The 17,105-nt window shown below is 35.7% G+C and overlaps 1 protein-coding gene across 1 annotated transcript in view; it reads left to right on the top strand.

Moving 5' to 3' along the window:
• LOC106881009 (constitutive coactivator of PPAR-gamma-like protein 1) overlaps window positions 1-17,105 on the top strand; it is a 41,608-nt gene that overhangs the window by 6,837 nt on the left and 17,666 nt on the right. Inside the window, exons 2-3 of the mRNA XM_014931196.2 lie at window positions 14,260-14,342; window positions 15,680-15,774. Coding sequence (XP_014786682.1) covers window positions 14,260-14,342; window positions 15,680-15,774 — 178 coding nt within the window. The remainder of the gene's footprint in view (window positions 1-14,259; window positions 14,343-15,679; window positions 15,775-17,105) is intronic.

Here is a 17,105-nt window from a genome sequence, read left to right as displayed (position 1 = left end):
CAGGAAGACCTGGGCTGAGGTGGTGAGGCAAGACCTTCGTACATTGGGCCTCACCGAGGCGATGACTACTGACCGAGACCTTTGGAAATGTGCTGTGCGTGAGAAGACCCGGCAAGCCAAGTAAGATCGTTGCCAGTGCCCCTGGACTGGCTCTTGTGCGGGTGGCACATGAGATGCACCATTTTGAGCGTTGCCAGTACCGCCTGACTGGCTCCCGTAGGATTTTCGAGTGAGATCGTTGCCAGTGCCCCTGCATCATAGGTTTCTTGCAGTTTCCATCTGCAAAGTTTGCAATGTTTTTATATATATATATGAGAGAGATTGGGATTTTGCAGATTGTGGTTATTAGTTTGGTAGCTTCCAACATGTAGCTGGCTATTGGTGTACACTGTAGGAATACTAATAAATATCCCCATTATATTTTCCAATTGCAAGATTAGATAATGTGATCATAACTGTTTGATGCTATTATTTTGCAAGCCTTGTCTTTCTAGTAACATTAGCCACACATAAGGTGAAGAAATAGAATAAATGAAGATTGCTGGACAATGACAGTTCAGTACATGCTACAAATGTTTCAGTAGCATGATCATTTATTAACAGTGGGTGTATTACACTAGCCAAGATCACAAGCCATTTCATCAAGCATTCTAAACCATCAATGGAAAAAAATCAGCACTCCATATTCTGTTGATAGTTCAAAATGCTTGATCAATTGGCTGGCGTGATGATTTTGGCTAAAGTAGTACACCTAATGCAAACAAATTAATATGCTATTGAAACATTTGTAGTATGTGTTGAATTGTCATTGCCCATTCATCTTCATTTATTATATGTATATTTGAAAAAAAGATTTTTAAATTAATAAAAATCTTTTGAACAATGAGATTGGCAGGCCTGATGGAAGTTTGTGTAATCATTTTTCGGTTTTCAACTTTGTGAGTATGCATGTATACATAGCCATAGTTTATCAATGAGCATAAGATATGCAGATAAGGGGAAATATGAACTTGCCCCTCACACACATACATTGTGTTAATCATTTTGGAATATCCACTCTTCTGTGTTTGCATGGGTCAGGCAGATTTTGTCAGAGCAGACTTTCTATCACTGGAGGACCTTCCTGTCACCAACCTATACTTGTTTGCAAACAAGGTAATCTTCTATTCTATCAAACAACGAACAGCCTGGACATAGTTGCTAGTATCTTCTGTTTATAAAGGTGGCACAACATTAAGACATGTCAAGAAACTCCAATGTGCTTTTGTGGTGGATTGAGTATATGATATCTGAATGTGATAGTGATGTTGTTTTGTTAAGTCACCAAAAACATGGGGAGGGGGAAGTATGAAGTCATTTGCACAAACACACACACACACACAGATGGTGGCACATATTGTTATGATCATCATTTTAACATTTGTTTCTCCATGCTTGCATAAGTGAGATGGAATTTGTCAGGGCAGGTTTTCCACAGACAGATGCCCTTCCTGATACCTATCCTTGTTTCCAAGCAAGCTGATACCTCCCCTTGACTGGATATGTTTTCACAGAAGACTGAAAATGAATGACACCACTTGTTTGATGGTAACCCGGGGCACATGCACATACACACATGACAGACTTCTTTCAGTTTCTGTCTACCATATCTATTCACAAACCTTTCATCTATCCAGATCTGCAGTAGTCATTTTCTCAAGGTGCCACACTGGGACTGAACCCAAGACCATGTGGTTGGGAAGCAAAATTCTGAACCACACAACTGTGACAGTGCCTGTATGTACACACACACACACACACACACACACACACACACACACACACACACACACAAAAGTTTCAGTTTCTTTCTACCATTTACACTCACATAGTATTGGTCAACCCTCGGCTTTAGAATGTAGAACATTAGCCAACAGCATTCACATTGTAAGGTTGGATCCCTAATCAAATGATTCTGAACTGAGCTTAACCACCCAGCCATGTCTGCATCTGTACATATATGCATATACAGTGGGCTTCTTTCACTTTTCATCTACCAAGTCCACTCACAAGGCTTTAAAACCCCTGCCCAAGGTGTCATTTGTATGTATACAAACATATGTATTTGTAGAAAGACTTTCTTAAAAGTTATTTACTGTTTTAAAAAAAATCTTAGAACAGACACATGTATTATGAGGTAATCCTGTGTGTGTGTGTGTGTATCATGTTTATTTGTGTATATGATCTGCTTTAATTAATTTTTAAATGTGTAAAAAAAATTGCTCTGCTTCTAATGTAACCATGTTGCAAATGGCAGACTGAGTGCCATAGGCTAGGAAGCTGGATGGGCACAAGTCTGCTTGGCATAATTGTTACTAATAATAAAATACTGAAAACAAGCCAAATCATCACTGAGTGTTAGCATGAGCTTCAGAAAAATTTCTTTCATTACGTCAGCGGTTATGTGAAGAGGTCACATGATCTCAGCTCCTTCCCCATCATGCATAACCCACACCTGACACGTCTTACATTATTTAATGACTGTGTTACTTTTACAAAGCATTTATTATCTAAATGAAAACTTCTGGAAAGATGAAAGAAATAGTCACAAACTTTCATCTGCTATTTTCTATGAGTGGATTACAACAAAACTTGAGCAGTAGTGTGCTACCCTTGTTTGATCATGGTAATAAGAAATATCACACTGCTTGATCAAAATATAAACAACTATATTATTTGCTCTAAAAGATCAAGTTGAGACACAATACCCATAACATTGTTTATGACAAATGTAGTTTCATACTTCACTCCAGTATACTGTCTCAACATCATATTTACATACATAGCCATTATGTATGGTTTAAAATAGCTTTCCCTAAGTGTATGTTAAAAATGTACTCAATTTCTTTATTAGTGATGAAAGTTAAAACACACAGAAATATATCAGCTGGGCATTCTTTGTCTGCAGTTGATATGTTTGTATCTCTTAACACTATACATCTATAAGGGATTCTTTCTCAAGATGAATACAGCCATTTAGAAGGCTTTCTACAGTATATGTACTTTAAATATGATATACAGATCATTAATAGTCAATTTGTTTTACAGCAAAATATCCTTGTAAAATATAGGGGCTTTTTATGCAAGAGTACATCCTGTATGCATACAAACACTGTGTATATGTCTATGTACAAGATGTTTGGTGTTAAATTTGTCAGCTTGCACAAAAGGAAAAGAAAACAATATCCCATCCAAAAATAAAAGTATTTTTTTAAAGAATCGAAAACTATCAACTCAATTATGGCTGGGAGATAACAATTTACTCAAAATAGTCACCCTCAGCTTCCACCACAACTTCAAGACAGCTCCAGAACCTGGTGCATGTGTTCCTTTGTCACTGGGGAAAATCTTCAAAATCTCCTTGGTCTTGCAGGTATAGTGGGTGGTGTGTTTCTGAACCACACCCCATGCATCATAATCAATGTAATTACAATTTATGGAAATAGGAGGCCTGAAATTGGGGCTGGTGAAGTTATAGAAATTCTTCAACAACCACTTCTGACTCTTTCTAGAGGTAGGGCAAAGAGCCAAAATCTTGCTGCCACACGTATGGCTTTCCAGCAGCAACTATCACCAGCCGGGGATTTGACTAAGTCTCTGGCAGCTTTGTGTAACCATCTGAGTTAAGCCTAAGGCTCTGTTAAAAGATGTCAGGATGCATTTTAGCATGCAGATGCAGTTAGAACACCTGCTGTGTCCCTCCCTGTTGGTCATGACTTCATAATCTGTCACATCTTACAACCATTAGTCTTCACAGAATGTTGGTGCCAGTATTTTGATACCTAGTGTGATTCATCATGATACGGGTAACTCTTTTCCAATATTTTAATCTTCATACTCTCCAAAGCCAATGACTGTTTAAGCTGTTCCTGAAAAAAATCGTCAAATTTAGTACAAACACCCTGTATGTATGTGTGTGTGTGTGTGTATAGACAGGCAGACAGACTTATACATATGTAGATGTACATGTCTGTGTATATGCAACTGCCACTCTCCCTTTCCTATCTTCATTCACATTTACTCACCTCATGTTGAGGGTCCACCCAGATGCCTCATCACTGCTATTTTTATCTCTTTCTTGATCACCCCATCTCTTCTAAAATGTGAATAGCCATGTAGCCCCATCAAAAAATCTCTCAGACTTCAACCCTTCATCTCCCAGCATAAAGCCACTTCTCTTGGGGTTCATAGTCTTGCAATCTGCATGGCAAACTTAGTGCTGGTGACGTGGAAAAAACATGCAATACTCTCTGTAAATTGGTTGGCATCAGTGGTGCTTTTCCCTGGCACAACCCAAACTGCATCTCATCTAAACTGACTCTATCCCTAATTAGTTGGGCTATGGACCCTCTTCATGTCTTTCATTACCTGATCCAACAACTTGATACTTCTGTAATTATTTGTATCTAATGCATCACCTTTACCTTTGTAGCAGTTGACTATGGTGCTGCTACATCAGTCATTGGGTATAACTCCTTCATGTACTATAGACTATAGCCGACACCTCCAAATAGTTTAAGCATCTCTGCAGTGTTTCCTGATGGGCCTGGGGCTTTCCCTGTCTTCATACTCTTAATTGCTTTATCTACCAAGGTACTGTCAATATAGGTAGCTGGTCCCTCTGTTGGGTCGACCTTCAGTAGACTGTCTTTCTCCCATTCATTCTCTTCATTTAACAACCTTTCATAGTGGCGTCTCCAAGTCTCCTTGCAGCCTCATTAAATGCAAGTGAGCTGTCATCCACGCAGACACATTTCTCTCCTTTGACATTACGATTCTCTCTCACACACTGTCTTGCAACATGAAACACTTAGTCTTTGGTCCTCACGATGCAGAGCATTGGCAAATTTTTTCTTACCTGCTTCCCCTCTGGCTAAGTAAACCTTTCTCTTAGCTTCCCTTCTGGCAATCTGATGCAATTCCCTGTTACCACCGTTCTTCCAGTCCATCCATGCCATATGTATATATGAGAGAGAGAGAGAGTGTGCAAACTGATGGGATGAGTGGATGTGAATGAGAACAGATGAATAGGGAGTATATACATGTGTATATGTATGCATTCATGCATTCTTTTACATATTCATATACACTTATATCTACATGTGTTTGTAGTGTGTGTGTGTGTGTGTATATATATATATAGATTAAGAGGGGTGCAGGCATGGATATGTGTGTATGTTTACACACACATATGCATGTTTACTCTTTCAGATCCTCTATTAATGCACAAATAATTCCTTTGTGTTCCATGATATGTACTTGAAAGTCTATGGAAACCTATGCTTTTGCTCAGCTATAACTTAATTCTCTTTATTCAATAGCTTCTCAGCTGCTATAAGAATCTCAAGTGTTTCAACTGTACATAGATGACAGTCCTTCCCTTTGGTACAGTTTGATTGAATTTATAAGACTCCATTCCTTTTTAAACTCTCTGCCCTTAGATTTTGAATTAAATATATACTCTGCAAGAGAAGTTGAATGTCTAAGCTTAGGGTTAGAAAATGAGTGACAGTACAGAAAAACATTTCTTAAAAGACATTGTTGTATACTCTACATAACATTTACGCTTATTATGGGTTCTTACAGTATTTTGATAAACAATGTTCTTGTGAAAGCAGTCTCCATTTAATGGACATTTATCTACTACTCTCCAGTTACATCCACTGATTTGCTCCCATTTTGTTCATTATAATTACACTACCTTATGTAAATCAGTCTTGAAACCATTGGAGAAATATTTGCTCCATTGTCAATATTAGTATTATTATTAACTACTGATTGAGCCTTTAGTTTATTCAATAAATTTTCTATTGTATTGGGTTCATTATTCCTAATATATCAATGTGGTCATAATGAGCCACATTTAAACATGAGTGCTCCATTACTCTTATTTATCATACTACTATTCAAACCCAAATCAGATAGTGTCTTATTGCTAAAGCTATTGTCTCATTGAATTTGAGTAATATCTGATGCTGCTACTATAGCAGATATTGTAGCAGAATGGGGAAGTTTCACTGTTTGAATGTTAGAAGATACGGTGAGGCATTTGTGTTTTGGAGGAAAAGTTATCCTTAAAAATTCTAAAAAATATTTTTGGCACAAGTGTTTTACTTGTGTAGAGTGCAATGTATTAACCTCATGGACAGTTTGAACAAAATCTATATCCTACTTTGTCAGATTTGTTAAGCATCTCAGCAACTATTCCAGTGGGTCAGCTGCTTTTTTCTGCTTATCTTTCATCACCTTATCTACTATACTTCTGTCAAATTTGTGTGGTCAATCCATCTGTTGGGTCTACATGCAATATTCTCTCTCTTTCTCCCCTATGCATTCTCCACATTCAGCTGCCTCTCTCAATAGCACTTGAGTTGTCAATAATTAACTGGATTGTCCTATCACTCACTTTGACTGCTTTACTTACTTTACCCATTTCATAGCTAATGATATACCTATACCACCCACTCAGTTGATGGTATCAACCCAGAATTTGTGCTGTTGTTCCTTGCCTGTAACATGTTTGGTTGAGCACCACCACCACCCTCCTTTCCAGCTTACTTCCTGCACACAATATATACCAGTCTGCATCTGAACAATCTCTCCTAACTTAACGTTGATGATGGTGTCCTGGAAAGAGAAACAGATCTCCAGCAATGATTTGATTGGTATCTGCTGTATCTGAAGAGATACAACAGTTGGAACTCATTTGAATAGATGTTTCATCTGTGCTTCGTTTGGTATTATTACTCTCACCCACCTCAATCCATGTATGACATACAGTATTCACTGTAGATATCTTCAATATTAGTAATAATAAGCATCTTATTGTTAGGCACTGAGTATGATAGTTCTTGGTGAGAATAAGAGAAGGAAACAGGTAGGTTACTAAGTGGGAAGCACCAGGTTTTCCCAAATTATCAGTGGTGGGTATGGAGTATCAAGCATGGAAAGACAAGGGTGGCAGGAATCAGGAAGGAGTGATAAAGCTACATGGTTTTTAGCCATGGGACAAATTACTACTGACAGAAAAGAATACATAGTAATGACTTAACAAAACAACTAGCTAAAAGATTATGAAGGATTAGCAACATCCAACAGAAGATGGTTTTAGCTTTCCATTATCAGTATGGCTGGAAACATGAGGGTGAACAGAGTGGGACCAAAGACACAACCCTGTTTTCACTCTTTTGGAGACAGAATGGTTCTGATGTTTCATCATCATCTTAAATTTTGGCCAACATGGCATTTGTAGTTGTCATATGATGGTGGTTAATCTTCTGGGGCATCCGTACTTTTGTGATAATTCTCTATAGGCCTTCTCTACTAACAGTCTTGAAAGCCTTGGTCAAACCAATGTAGATGGTGTACAAGTTGGCATCCTGTTCCTGACATTTCTCTTGTAGTTGTCTAGCAGCAAACACCATGTTTTTGGTCCTGTGTCCTTTCTGGTAGGAGGTCCTGCTCATGGTGCACTGACATTGTTGAGTAGCACTCTGGCCAAAATCTTGTCTGCAATGGAAAGTAGGGAAATTCCATTATAGTTATCACAAATTTAAAAGGTTTCTTTTGCTCTTGTAATTGGTTGGTGGATGAACAATCTCATACTGCCAAATAAATTGGTTCCTGTGGCAGTTTTGGTTTGAGGATCTGTATAAAACGATGCAGCAACCAGTTCCGAGAATGACATACACAGAACCTATCTTCATCAGTCTGTAGTGACTAGATGAAATAGACATGTTCACTTACCTGGGAAGTACACTCCCCCAAACTATCAACATTGATGACAAAGTGAAAGCCAAACTTAGCAAAGCTAGCACCACATTTGTCAACCTCCACAAAAATGTTAGACCAGGTGAGACAGACATGCACATCAAGTAGTACAAGGCCATAGTTCTCACCACGTTGCTTTGTTTAGTATGTAAAATCTCCAAAGGACAGGAAACAATTAGAATCTTTTCTTGGACATGTTATTGTGTGGAAGTTTTATTGATCATAATTTAAACTTTTTTTTTTTAAAGAATAAGAATAGGACTGACAAAGTTTGGAAAGCTTTTACCTCTGTTGGCAACCAAAGGTATCTGTCTCTGAGTAAAGGCAAGATTGTATGATGCATATGCGTGAATTGCAGTGCTGCATGGTAGTGAGATGCAGGCCCTGAATGTGGAGGACATGCAAAGGCTGCAGAGGAATGAAGCTGGTATGCTCAGTTGGATGTGGGGAAGAAGTTGGACATAACAGGAATTATATGCAGTGTACAAGACAGGAGACTGTGATGATTTGGCCATGATACAGATGGATGAGGACAGTTGCATAAAGAAGTGCCGATCACTTAAAGTGGGGGGAAGTTGTGGAAGAGGGAGACATGGGATGAAGTTTTGAAGGCTGATCTCAAAACTCTAAACCTTACGAAGAAAATATGTGGTGCTTGCTGTATTTGAGAAGACCCACCACAACAGAATTGAGGTCCTAAAACCAAGGTGCCCTGTAAATGGCATTGGTGTGGGTGCTGGTGCCACATAAAAAGCACCCAGTACTCTGTGGAGTGATTGGTGTTAAGAAGGGCATCCAGCTGTAGAAACCAAGCCAAAACAGACTATGGAATTTGGTGTGGCCCTTGGTCTTACCAGTTTCTGTCAAGTCATCCATCCCATGCTAGCATGGAAAACGGATGTTTAATGATGATTTTAGTCATTACTAAGCTAGTAATTGGGATATAAATCAACACAGAAGCTTTATGGGAAATTATTATTTAGATCACCATAAAACAAAGTTTGTATCATAGAAGCAAGGGTGGTCTTGGGCAGGTTGGTATCAATAACAACTGAAGCAAGTGTAAAAGGTATATTAGGAATACTTTCACAAGACAATCATCCTGTATTATATATTTTCAAGAGCATTAATTAACCACAGTGTTTATTATTGACAGCATTTGATTATGAAATTTTTTTATGTAAAGGGTTCTCAAATATATGTTGATGCAGTATCTTGATTAGAATTTATATTCTGGTTTTATGCAGTTATAATCATGACAGTGATTCTTTCATCCATCTTGTAGAAACTTGTTATTAAATGTGAAAATATTGATATTGTATCTGGTGTATTAAAAAAGGATCTTTAATTATAATTGAATCAATTTTTTTTATTGTTGGAAAGCCAATTGATCATTTACCATGTATAAATCTTCATTATTTTTATATTCACGTTTTCCATGCTCGCATGGGTTAGACAAGACTTCTTGAGACAGCAGTGTTTTGCCAGATGTCCCTCCTGATGCCAGTCCTAAGCTTTCATGTATGCTATTCCTCTAGCCTTCTCACATTGAACTACAGGCGTTGTGAGATATTGATTATGCAGGTCACAAACATTACCATTGTTTAACTGATGTCAGTGGAAAGTAGAGAACACACATTTATGTTGCAGACTTCCACACAGTTTCTATCTTCTGAATTTCACACGACACTGGTTGACCTGAGGCTATAGAAGACATTTGTTCAAGTTCTTGTGCAGTGGTATTGAATTCAACAACTATGTGGTTGGGAAATGAACATCTTTTAACACCATAGCCAAACTTGTGTCTGGTCATGATGATTTCTTTCTTCATTAATCGATGTTATTAACTTCTAAATACATCTTACATAATTTTTCTATGGTTCTCTGCATTGCTTAGTGGTTTGGATATTCAGCTCCTGATCATACGATCATGAATTCAATCCTTGGTAGCGTGCTGTGTCCTTGAGCAAGATACTTTATATCATGTCACTCCAGTTATCTCAGCTGGCAAAAATGAGTAGTACCTATATTTCAAAGGACAAACCTTGTCACTTTTTGTGTTATGCTGAATCTCCCCAAGAACTATGTTGAGTTTACACCTGTCTGTAGAATGCTTGGCCACTTGCACGTTAATTTCATGAACAGATCTATTGATCAGATCAGCTAGAACTCTCATTGTCATTACTGATAATGCCAGTGCATTTCTCTTATCTTTGTTTTTACCATAATGTTGGAGTATCGCACCCTAATTATTGCAAGACACATAATTAAGTTTTAATTTCATTGTATGTAGTTTACTGACAAATTATTACATCACAACATTCCCCATTTGAATTATTAAGTGTAAGTAAGGTGCAGAAGAGAAACTGTATATCAGGAAACTAAATCATAAACACTAATTTGTAGGTACATTAGAGAGGTTCATAGAATTAATGTAAAATAAACTATAGATGACATTTGTAGTTAACAGCTGCAGGAGAAATATTTATTCAAGAGCTAGTTGCTGTGTAACTTTTGATTTGTGGCATTTGTCCTGTCCTGTAATCTCATTAAAGAAATATATTGTTATTGAAATTGTTGAGTCATATATGGAAATGCTGAAAGTAAGTGTTGAATATTTTGTGTGTTTTGGTTTTGTTCTTTGCACATCTTCATCTCTTACAATTCATATTCAACTACCTCTGAGATTTGGTGCATGTGAATGACCATGCTCTTATTTCTGAATCTTCATCATTTTTGCAGAAATAGGATTAAGTCTTCCCTTACACAGTATCCCGCCACTTGTGCTTCCTTGCCATCTTGATGAGAACAACTATCACTGTTTTTTTTTCTGTCTTCTTCAAGTCTTCCTCTTCTCTGGCTTTCTTCCACTTGGATTGCTTGGCACTTTACCCAAATGTTATCCTTCATATACATCACATGTTCTGGCATATCCCTTTTCTTTGCACATTACATGTCAGTTCTCTTATACTTAGTTTTTCTCAGTTCATTTGTGCTTCATTGTTCATGCACACTTACATACATAGTTGAGCATACTCACCTCTTTTCTTTCCAACTTTAACACATCTTCTGCAAGCAATGGTTTTTACCACCATTCAGTTTTACACTCTACACAAATGCCATGCAATCTACCTTTCATTTGGAGAGAGAAGCCAACTTTTTCTACTCTGTCCTTATATTAGCTATTATGTTTTTAGAGCATTCGCCACCACCACTAATTAGCTTGCCCAGATAACAAACTATCAACTACTGCTATGGTACCTTCCAAACATTTTTTATTGCTAACTGCTCTTGTGTACCTGCTACATGGTCTTTCTTCCCTGTCAGCTAGCCTGTGGTAGTTAATATAGTTTTTATATTAGCTACAGATTCTCTGTATATTGAACGCACTAACAGATTGCACCAGAGCATAAGTTCTTAACTGATGACTGAAGCATTGCAAAGTTTACTTCAAGGGTTCATGTTTCTAGAATTTGCTTTCATGTCTGGAATTTGTTCTGATTCTTCAAAAGATTCAGCTATAAACAAATAATAATAAATTTTTCAAGACTTTATAAGAGCAATCAATTTGTCTTCATTTCTCAAAATTAATAATTGTTCTACATAGGGAAAAAGCCATAATTGTGTCAGTTATTGAACTTGGTACATGTGTGTTAAATCTTCAATCCTAAATGAATGGAATACAAAGTTGATTTTGGTGAGATGTGAAACTGAATCATAGAGAGACAAAAATTCTGCAAGACATTTAGTCCTACACTAAACAGATTTTGCTATTCCACCATCTAACACCTGTTCTAAGACAATCCTTTTCTGCAGCTATTGATTTGAAATCTTGAGTTTATCATGGGAGATATTGGAGATGAATTCTATATAACTTGACATCAAAAACTTAAATGCAAGTGCAATTTAGTGTTGACACAGTTGTAGAGCATACCAAGAAATCTGGCAGTGATGGAGTCTAAACCAAATTTTAAATATTGACATTATATAGAAAATGAAAGAAAAACAGTTTCAGAATACAGTTTTTTTCATTCTTACACAATGAAAACTATCATGGTTTGTGTGTGTGTGTTATTAAGCTAAGGTGAAAGGGTAAAGAGAAAATGTCAGTAATTTTGTGACAGTCAATTTAACCTTTTAATGAAATATGGATTTTGTAACATTTTCCCTCCACTTCAAGAGTTCATGTTAATATTTCATTCTTGTTATTGAACATATTCTTATAAAAGGCAAGTTTGTTGTAGTAATTGATATTCCATTGCCTAGTCCTGTTGTATTGTTCTAGCAAACATTTAGCTCAATTGAAACACTATTCATTAAAAGGTAGCACATATAACTTTTTGGACAGTGAGGAAGATGCGGTAATCTTCATTTAAAAAAAAAAAAATTTTTTTTTCTCTCTATTATTCTGTTTTGGTGATCTGGTAGCAAATAAACATTTTTTCTTTCTATTTATTTATTTTTTAGGGGATAGAAAATATTAGAATGTTTGATTAAAAAGCCCCACAGCATTTACTTTTATCACCTTACATTTTGAGCCTAGATCTTGTCCCAGCTGATTTAGCTTTTCATCCCTCAATGGTTTGTCGAAGACATGTAGTGAAGTTAAGTTCTAGTGACTGTTCTGTCCTTGTGGCCTTCAGAAGTAGTCATTGATGGTGTATTTCAGTTTTTGTGTATGTCTTTTCTAGGTTCCTTCTGACAAAATCTTCTTTAAACAACTGATTCCTAAAGCATACTGAAATATAATTCTGTTCTTTTATACCTTATAGTACTAATTTCATTATTTTTTTCATTTATATTCAAAATTGTACTTGAGATGGAAGTTCTTTCCATGAGTACAACCTATAACAGTTTTATGGGTTGAGGGCTGTACTGGAACTGTGTTTGTGTGTACCAGTCATGTGCAACCTGTGGGACTCTTTGAATGATATGCCTAATGAAAAATTACCTTCAATTCTTTTTAGTTATGTGACCTGCCTGGTGGATAAACCATGTCTCCTGGTCCATTTCTCAAAAAAGGTTACCCATGCCTAGTGTACACACACAAACATATACACTCCAGTCATATATTCTCTGTTGAGCACTTTGCCTTCATAATACAGACAAGGTATATGTTTTATGAAGCTCCATCTTAGTTTGTGTAAAACACTGTCCTGTGTGTCCTGAATAATACAAGGTGGGAGCAACCAATTCCATGAGAAACCATGAAAGATTGGAGAGGTTTCACTCTCTCTGTCTAAATTCTGTCCAACTAATCAATAATTATGTCTAGTTAAATGTTTGCCATATACACCAGTCTTGCCACTCACTGTAAATTATATTGACATCGTATATACCTCACATCAGAATTCATATATTTATTTTTGTGTGTGTGTGTGTGTGTATATATGTATATCATGTACTTTAAGTGATTATCGTGGGTGCACGCACATTATTTATGGACAAAATGTGGCAAATTATTTCTACATTACTTTTTTTTTTTTCTCGCTTATAATTGCTGATTAAAAGGAAAATGCCCATTTGCTGCAAGAAATTGATATTTTCATTTAGATTTAATTATTCTCCCTTTTTTTTTTTAAAAGGGTTTTTTTTTTTTTTTTTTTTTTTTCTATGATGATTAAACTTATATATTTATTGTCATGTTAGCCACATTATATTGACATCGTATATATAAGTTTAATCATCATAGAAACAAAAAAATGTTGTTTCTTCTCATGACTAAATTCAGAGTAGATTAGGTTCACTGGTGTACTTAGTCCCTTCACCTATGAGCAGGAGCTGTTGTTGATTGCACATTTTTTGTTTTACACAGTTATGAGATAAATAGCTATAAACTGTCATAACAACCGAGAAACGTTTTGATAACCTGTTGCATGCCAAACCATATAAACAGAATTCTTTCTGCTGATTTTACAGCTGTTATCTACATATTTTGGTAATGAATGTGTTTGTTTCCTTATCTCGACGTTGCATGATAGTATCATTGTCAGACAAGCAGTGTCATTCATTTCCAATATTCTACAAAAAATATTTCTGGCCACGGGGAAATAATACTGTACTTGGAAACAGGTGAGGGTTGGCTACAGGAAGAGCTTCAAACTGCAGAAAATCTGCCTCAATAAATTATGAATTACTCTTAAGTTTGTAATTTAATTACATAGTAAATTGCTTTGTTTTGTTGTGTATATACATACATATATATTTCAAGGTTAAGACTTCCTTTATAGTTAAAAAATAGTCTGATGACTAAAGATAGGAGTAAAAAATCTTGGTCCATGCATTCCTATGAGATAATGTTTTATGATATATAAAGCTGCTTTAAAAAAAATTTTTTTTTATACATGTTAGGGTAGCTATGGGGAAAGGTATTGGATCAGGGAAGATAACATTCAAGAAACAAGGTATACATTCCATGAGTTTTGTATTTTTTTTTTTCTTTCCTTTCAGGAAATCATATACTTCCTGATGAGGATTTAGTTGACTTTTTCAAAGATGAAGTCTATAAAGCCACAGAAGGAAGACCCACAAAGGTGAAGCATTGACTATTTTATTTCATATTAAATTATCTTCAAATGTTCAAGTTTTGCTTTTGACATTGGCAATAATGATTTCAAATTTTAACACAAGGCCAGAATTATCGGGGGAGGAAGTAAGTTGATTGCATCAATCCCAGTACTTGACTGAGACTTATTTTATCGACCCCAAACGGATGAAGGTAAAGTTGACCATGGCAGAATTTGAACTCGGAATGTAAATATGGATGAAATACCGCTAAGCATTTCACCCAGTGTGCTAACAATTCTCCCAGCTCATCACCATTAAAGCTTATAAGCAATCACCATGTATTGGCTGAAGAAAATAGTCTAATATTGGGGCATATAAGCCCCCAACAGAAAAAAAGTGGGTATTAGTATGCATGGGAATTGAACCTACACCTCTTATATTCACGATAAGTGCTAACCAATTACGCCAGCCTATCTACCAAATATTGACAATGATAAACACAGTCAGTAGTTTAATTAGAATTTGGGCTGGTTTGTCATTAGGATACCAGCTTTGTAAATAACTAATTTGTATCCTAACATTGATGTGTCCCTGGCAAATAATTATGATTAACCCAATCAACCTGACTCAAGTTTTGAACCATGTAATGAATTGCTCTGAACAAGTATCCTTCATAATTAGGTTGTTTCATTGAGTTGAACTCCCAGCTAAGTCTTGATCAAGCAGACCAATGGTTAAAGATATTCTATTTTTGACTTGCTATTCCTAGCAGTTGTTCAATCATACTAAGGCTTGCTCTTTAACTTGTTCATTTGTATGTAAAGCTTGGAGAGTCCATCAGGTTAGTTTGTCAGGTACATTCTCCCAACTTTTTGAACATGAGTTACTGAGTTATAGTACTCCTTTGAATGTAATTATTTAAAAAATCTTCTGTATATTGTGTGCATTGCTGACCCTATTGTCTAGGTTTATTACTGACTATATGTTCTGTAGTTTAGTGTGAATTTCTAAACGATGAGTTTTAAGTCAGTTGTGGAAATCATTTTGTTACTTTATGTGTAACCGTAGTTAGACCATTGAAACTTGATTACAAGCTTTCAGTTAATACAATTACTAAAGTCTAATTTTCTAAAACCATTGACATTTTATTCTACTGGCATACTTGTTACTTCAATGAATGTAAGCTAGTCCAGTTAAATTTTTTTTTCTTCAGATAACTCTGCTTACTGCAATGAAACTTCTGTAAAAAAGTATTCTAAACTTAATTATTTCTTGTTTCTATAACAGACTAGTTAAGTTAGCTATTCATTTATTCTAAATTGTTTAGTTTAGTCATGTTCACACTTTTTCCTTCTCTTCGTAGTTAACACCAGAAAAAGTGATCAAAGCTGTTGTTGACTTTGTTAGAAAACTACCTTCTGTTGAAAATTTGGATGTCATTGGGGAGGAAATTTTCAAGTAAGTAGATAGTGATATTTTATTTTACTTACAAGTCATGAATGAATTTTTAAATTTCAGCTTTGCTTTTACAAATCTTTTGTTTTATTGTAATTAAATGTTTCATTTGTAAATCAACTTGCATGTCTTCAACAATGTGTTTTTTGTTTAAGAATTGAATTTTAAATAAGAAACAGATTTACAGTGGATACGTTTATCTTCATGTTAACTAACTTATTCAAATATCATAAGGTTATATTTAAAATCTATAGCCTGGAAGGCGGAACCTGCACAGCAATGCATTTTCAAATAAGTGTTCCAAATTACCTGGTGGTGTCCTTCATCCTTCCAGATATGGAGATCAGTTTAGTCACTGATCACCCAAACATGAGACAAATTGTTCAGGTTATGTAGTGCCAGCAGCATAGAGAGCCTGACCTATTAACATTTAGTTTAACCCTAGGCAAATACAGACCAGCTATTGATATATCCAATTTAAGCCCAGACGATTCATTTAAGGTTTCATTAAGATGTGGCTAGGAGTGAGAATAGAAAAGCTGAAACTGAATGTTCTCATTGTCTATGTTATAATTTTCAACATCATCACTTCCACCCTCTGTTGGTTTGAATTTGATAAGTTTTCCATATGGTATCTCCTTGTGTGCCTTGCTCCTGTGGCATTTCATTCATGAAGCTTTATACTCACATATCTAATTGTTTCTTTGCAAGTTAATGTGGATGCAATATTTAATAAAGTATTTGAAAGTTTCATGTAATAGATATGTTTTAAAAGTTCAGAAATGTGGATGGGTTGGTTGGTTAAAGTGATATGCTTTTGACTCATTTTCTTTCCTGTCATAGGAATTACATTATAACCTCTAAGTCAATTGATGTTACCAATAGAATTGATGCTTCAACAGTTTATAGAATTGACTGTAATTCATCATATACATTTTATTAAAATACACCTTGGGTATTGTCTGTAGCCCTGGTCCAACCAATGCTATGTCAGGGAATTTGGATGATAGAAACTGTAGGATGCACATGTACTTTATAGAAACACTGATGCATATTTATGCATCAGTGTTTCTATATTCCACACCCAACACCACTTAAATGAAGTTGTACTGATGTTGACTTTGTGACCGGTCACTCTATGCTTTGAAAGCCTCTTACCTCAAAAAGTGGTGTGGATTGGTGACATGCGAACCATCCAGCCATATAGTCCTGCCTTAAATGTATCTCCATCCAAACCTATACTAACATGGAAAATGAATATTAAACAGACAAGTATGTGTGTGTGTATATATATATATATATATATATATATATATATATATATATATATATAT

Source organism: Octopus bimaculoides, chromosome 6 (assembly GCF_001194135.2).
Source record: "Octopus bimaculoides isolate UCB-OBI-ISO-001 chromosome 6, ASM119413v2, whole genome shotgun sequence".
NCBI lineage: Eukaryota > Metazoa > Mollusca > Cephalopoda > Octopoda > Octopodidae > Octopus > Octopus bimaculoides.
This window is presented reverse-complemented; position numbering and strand designations above follow the sequence as displayed.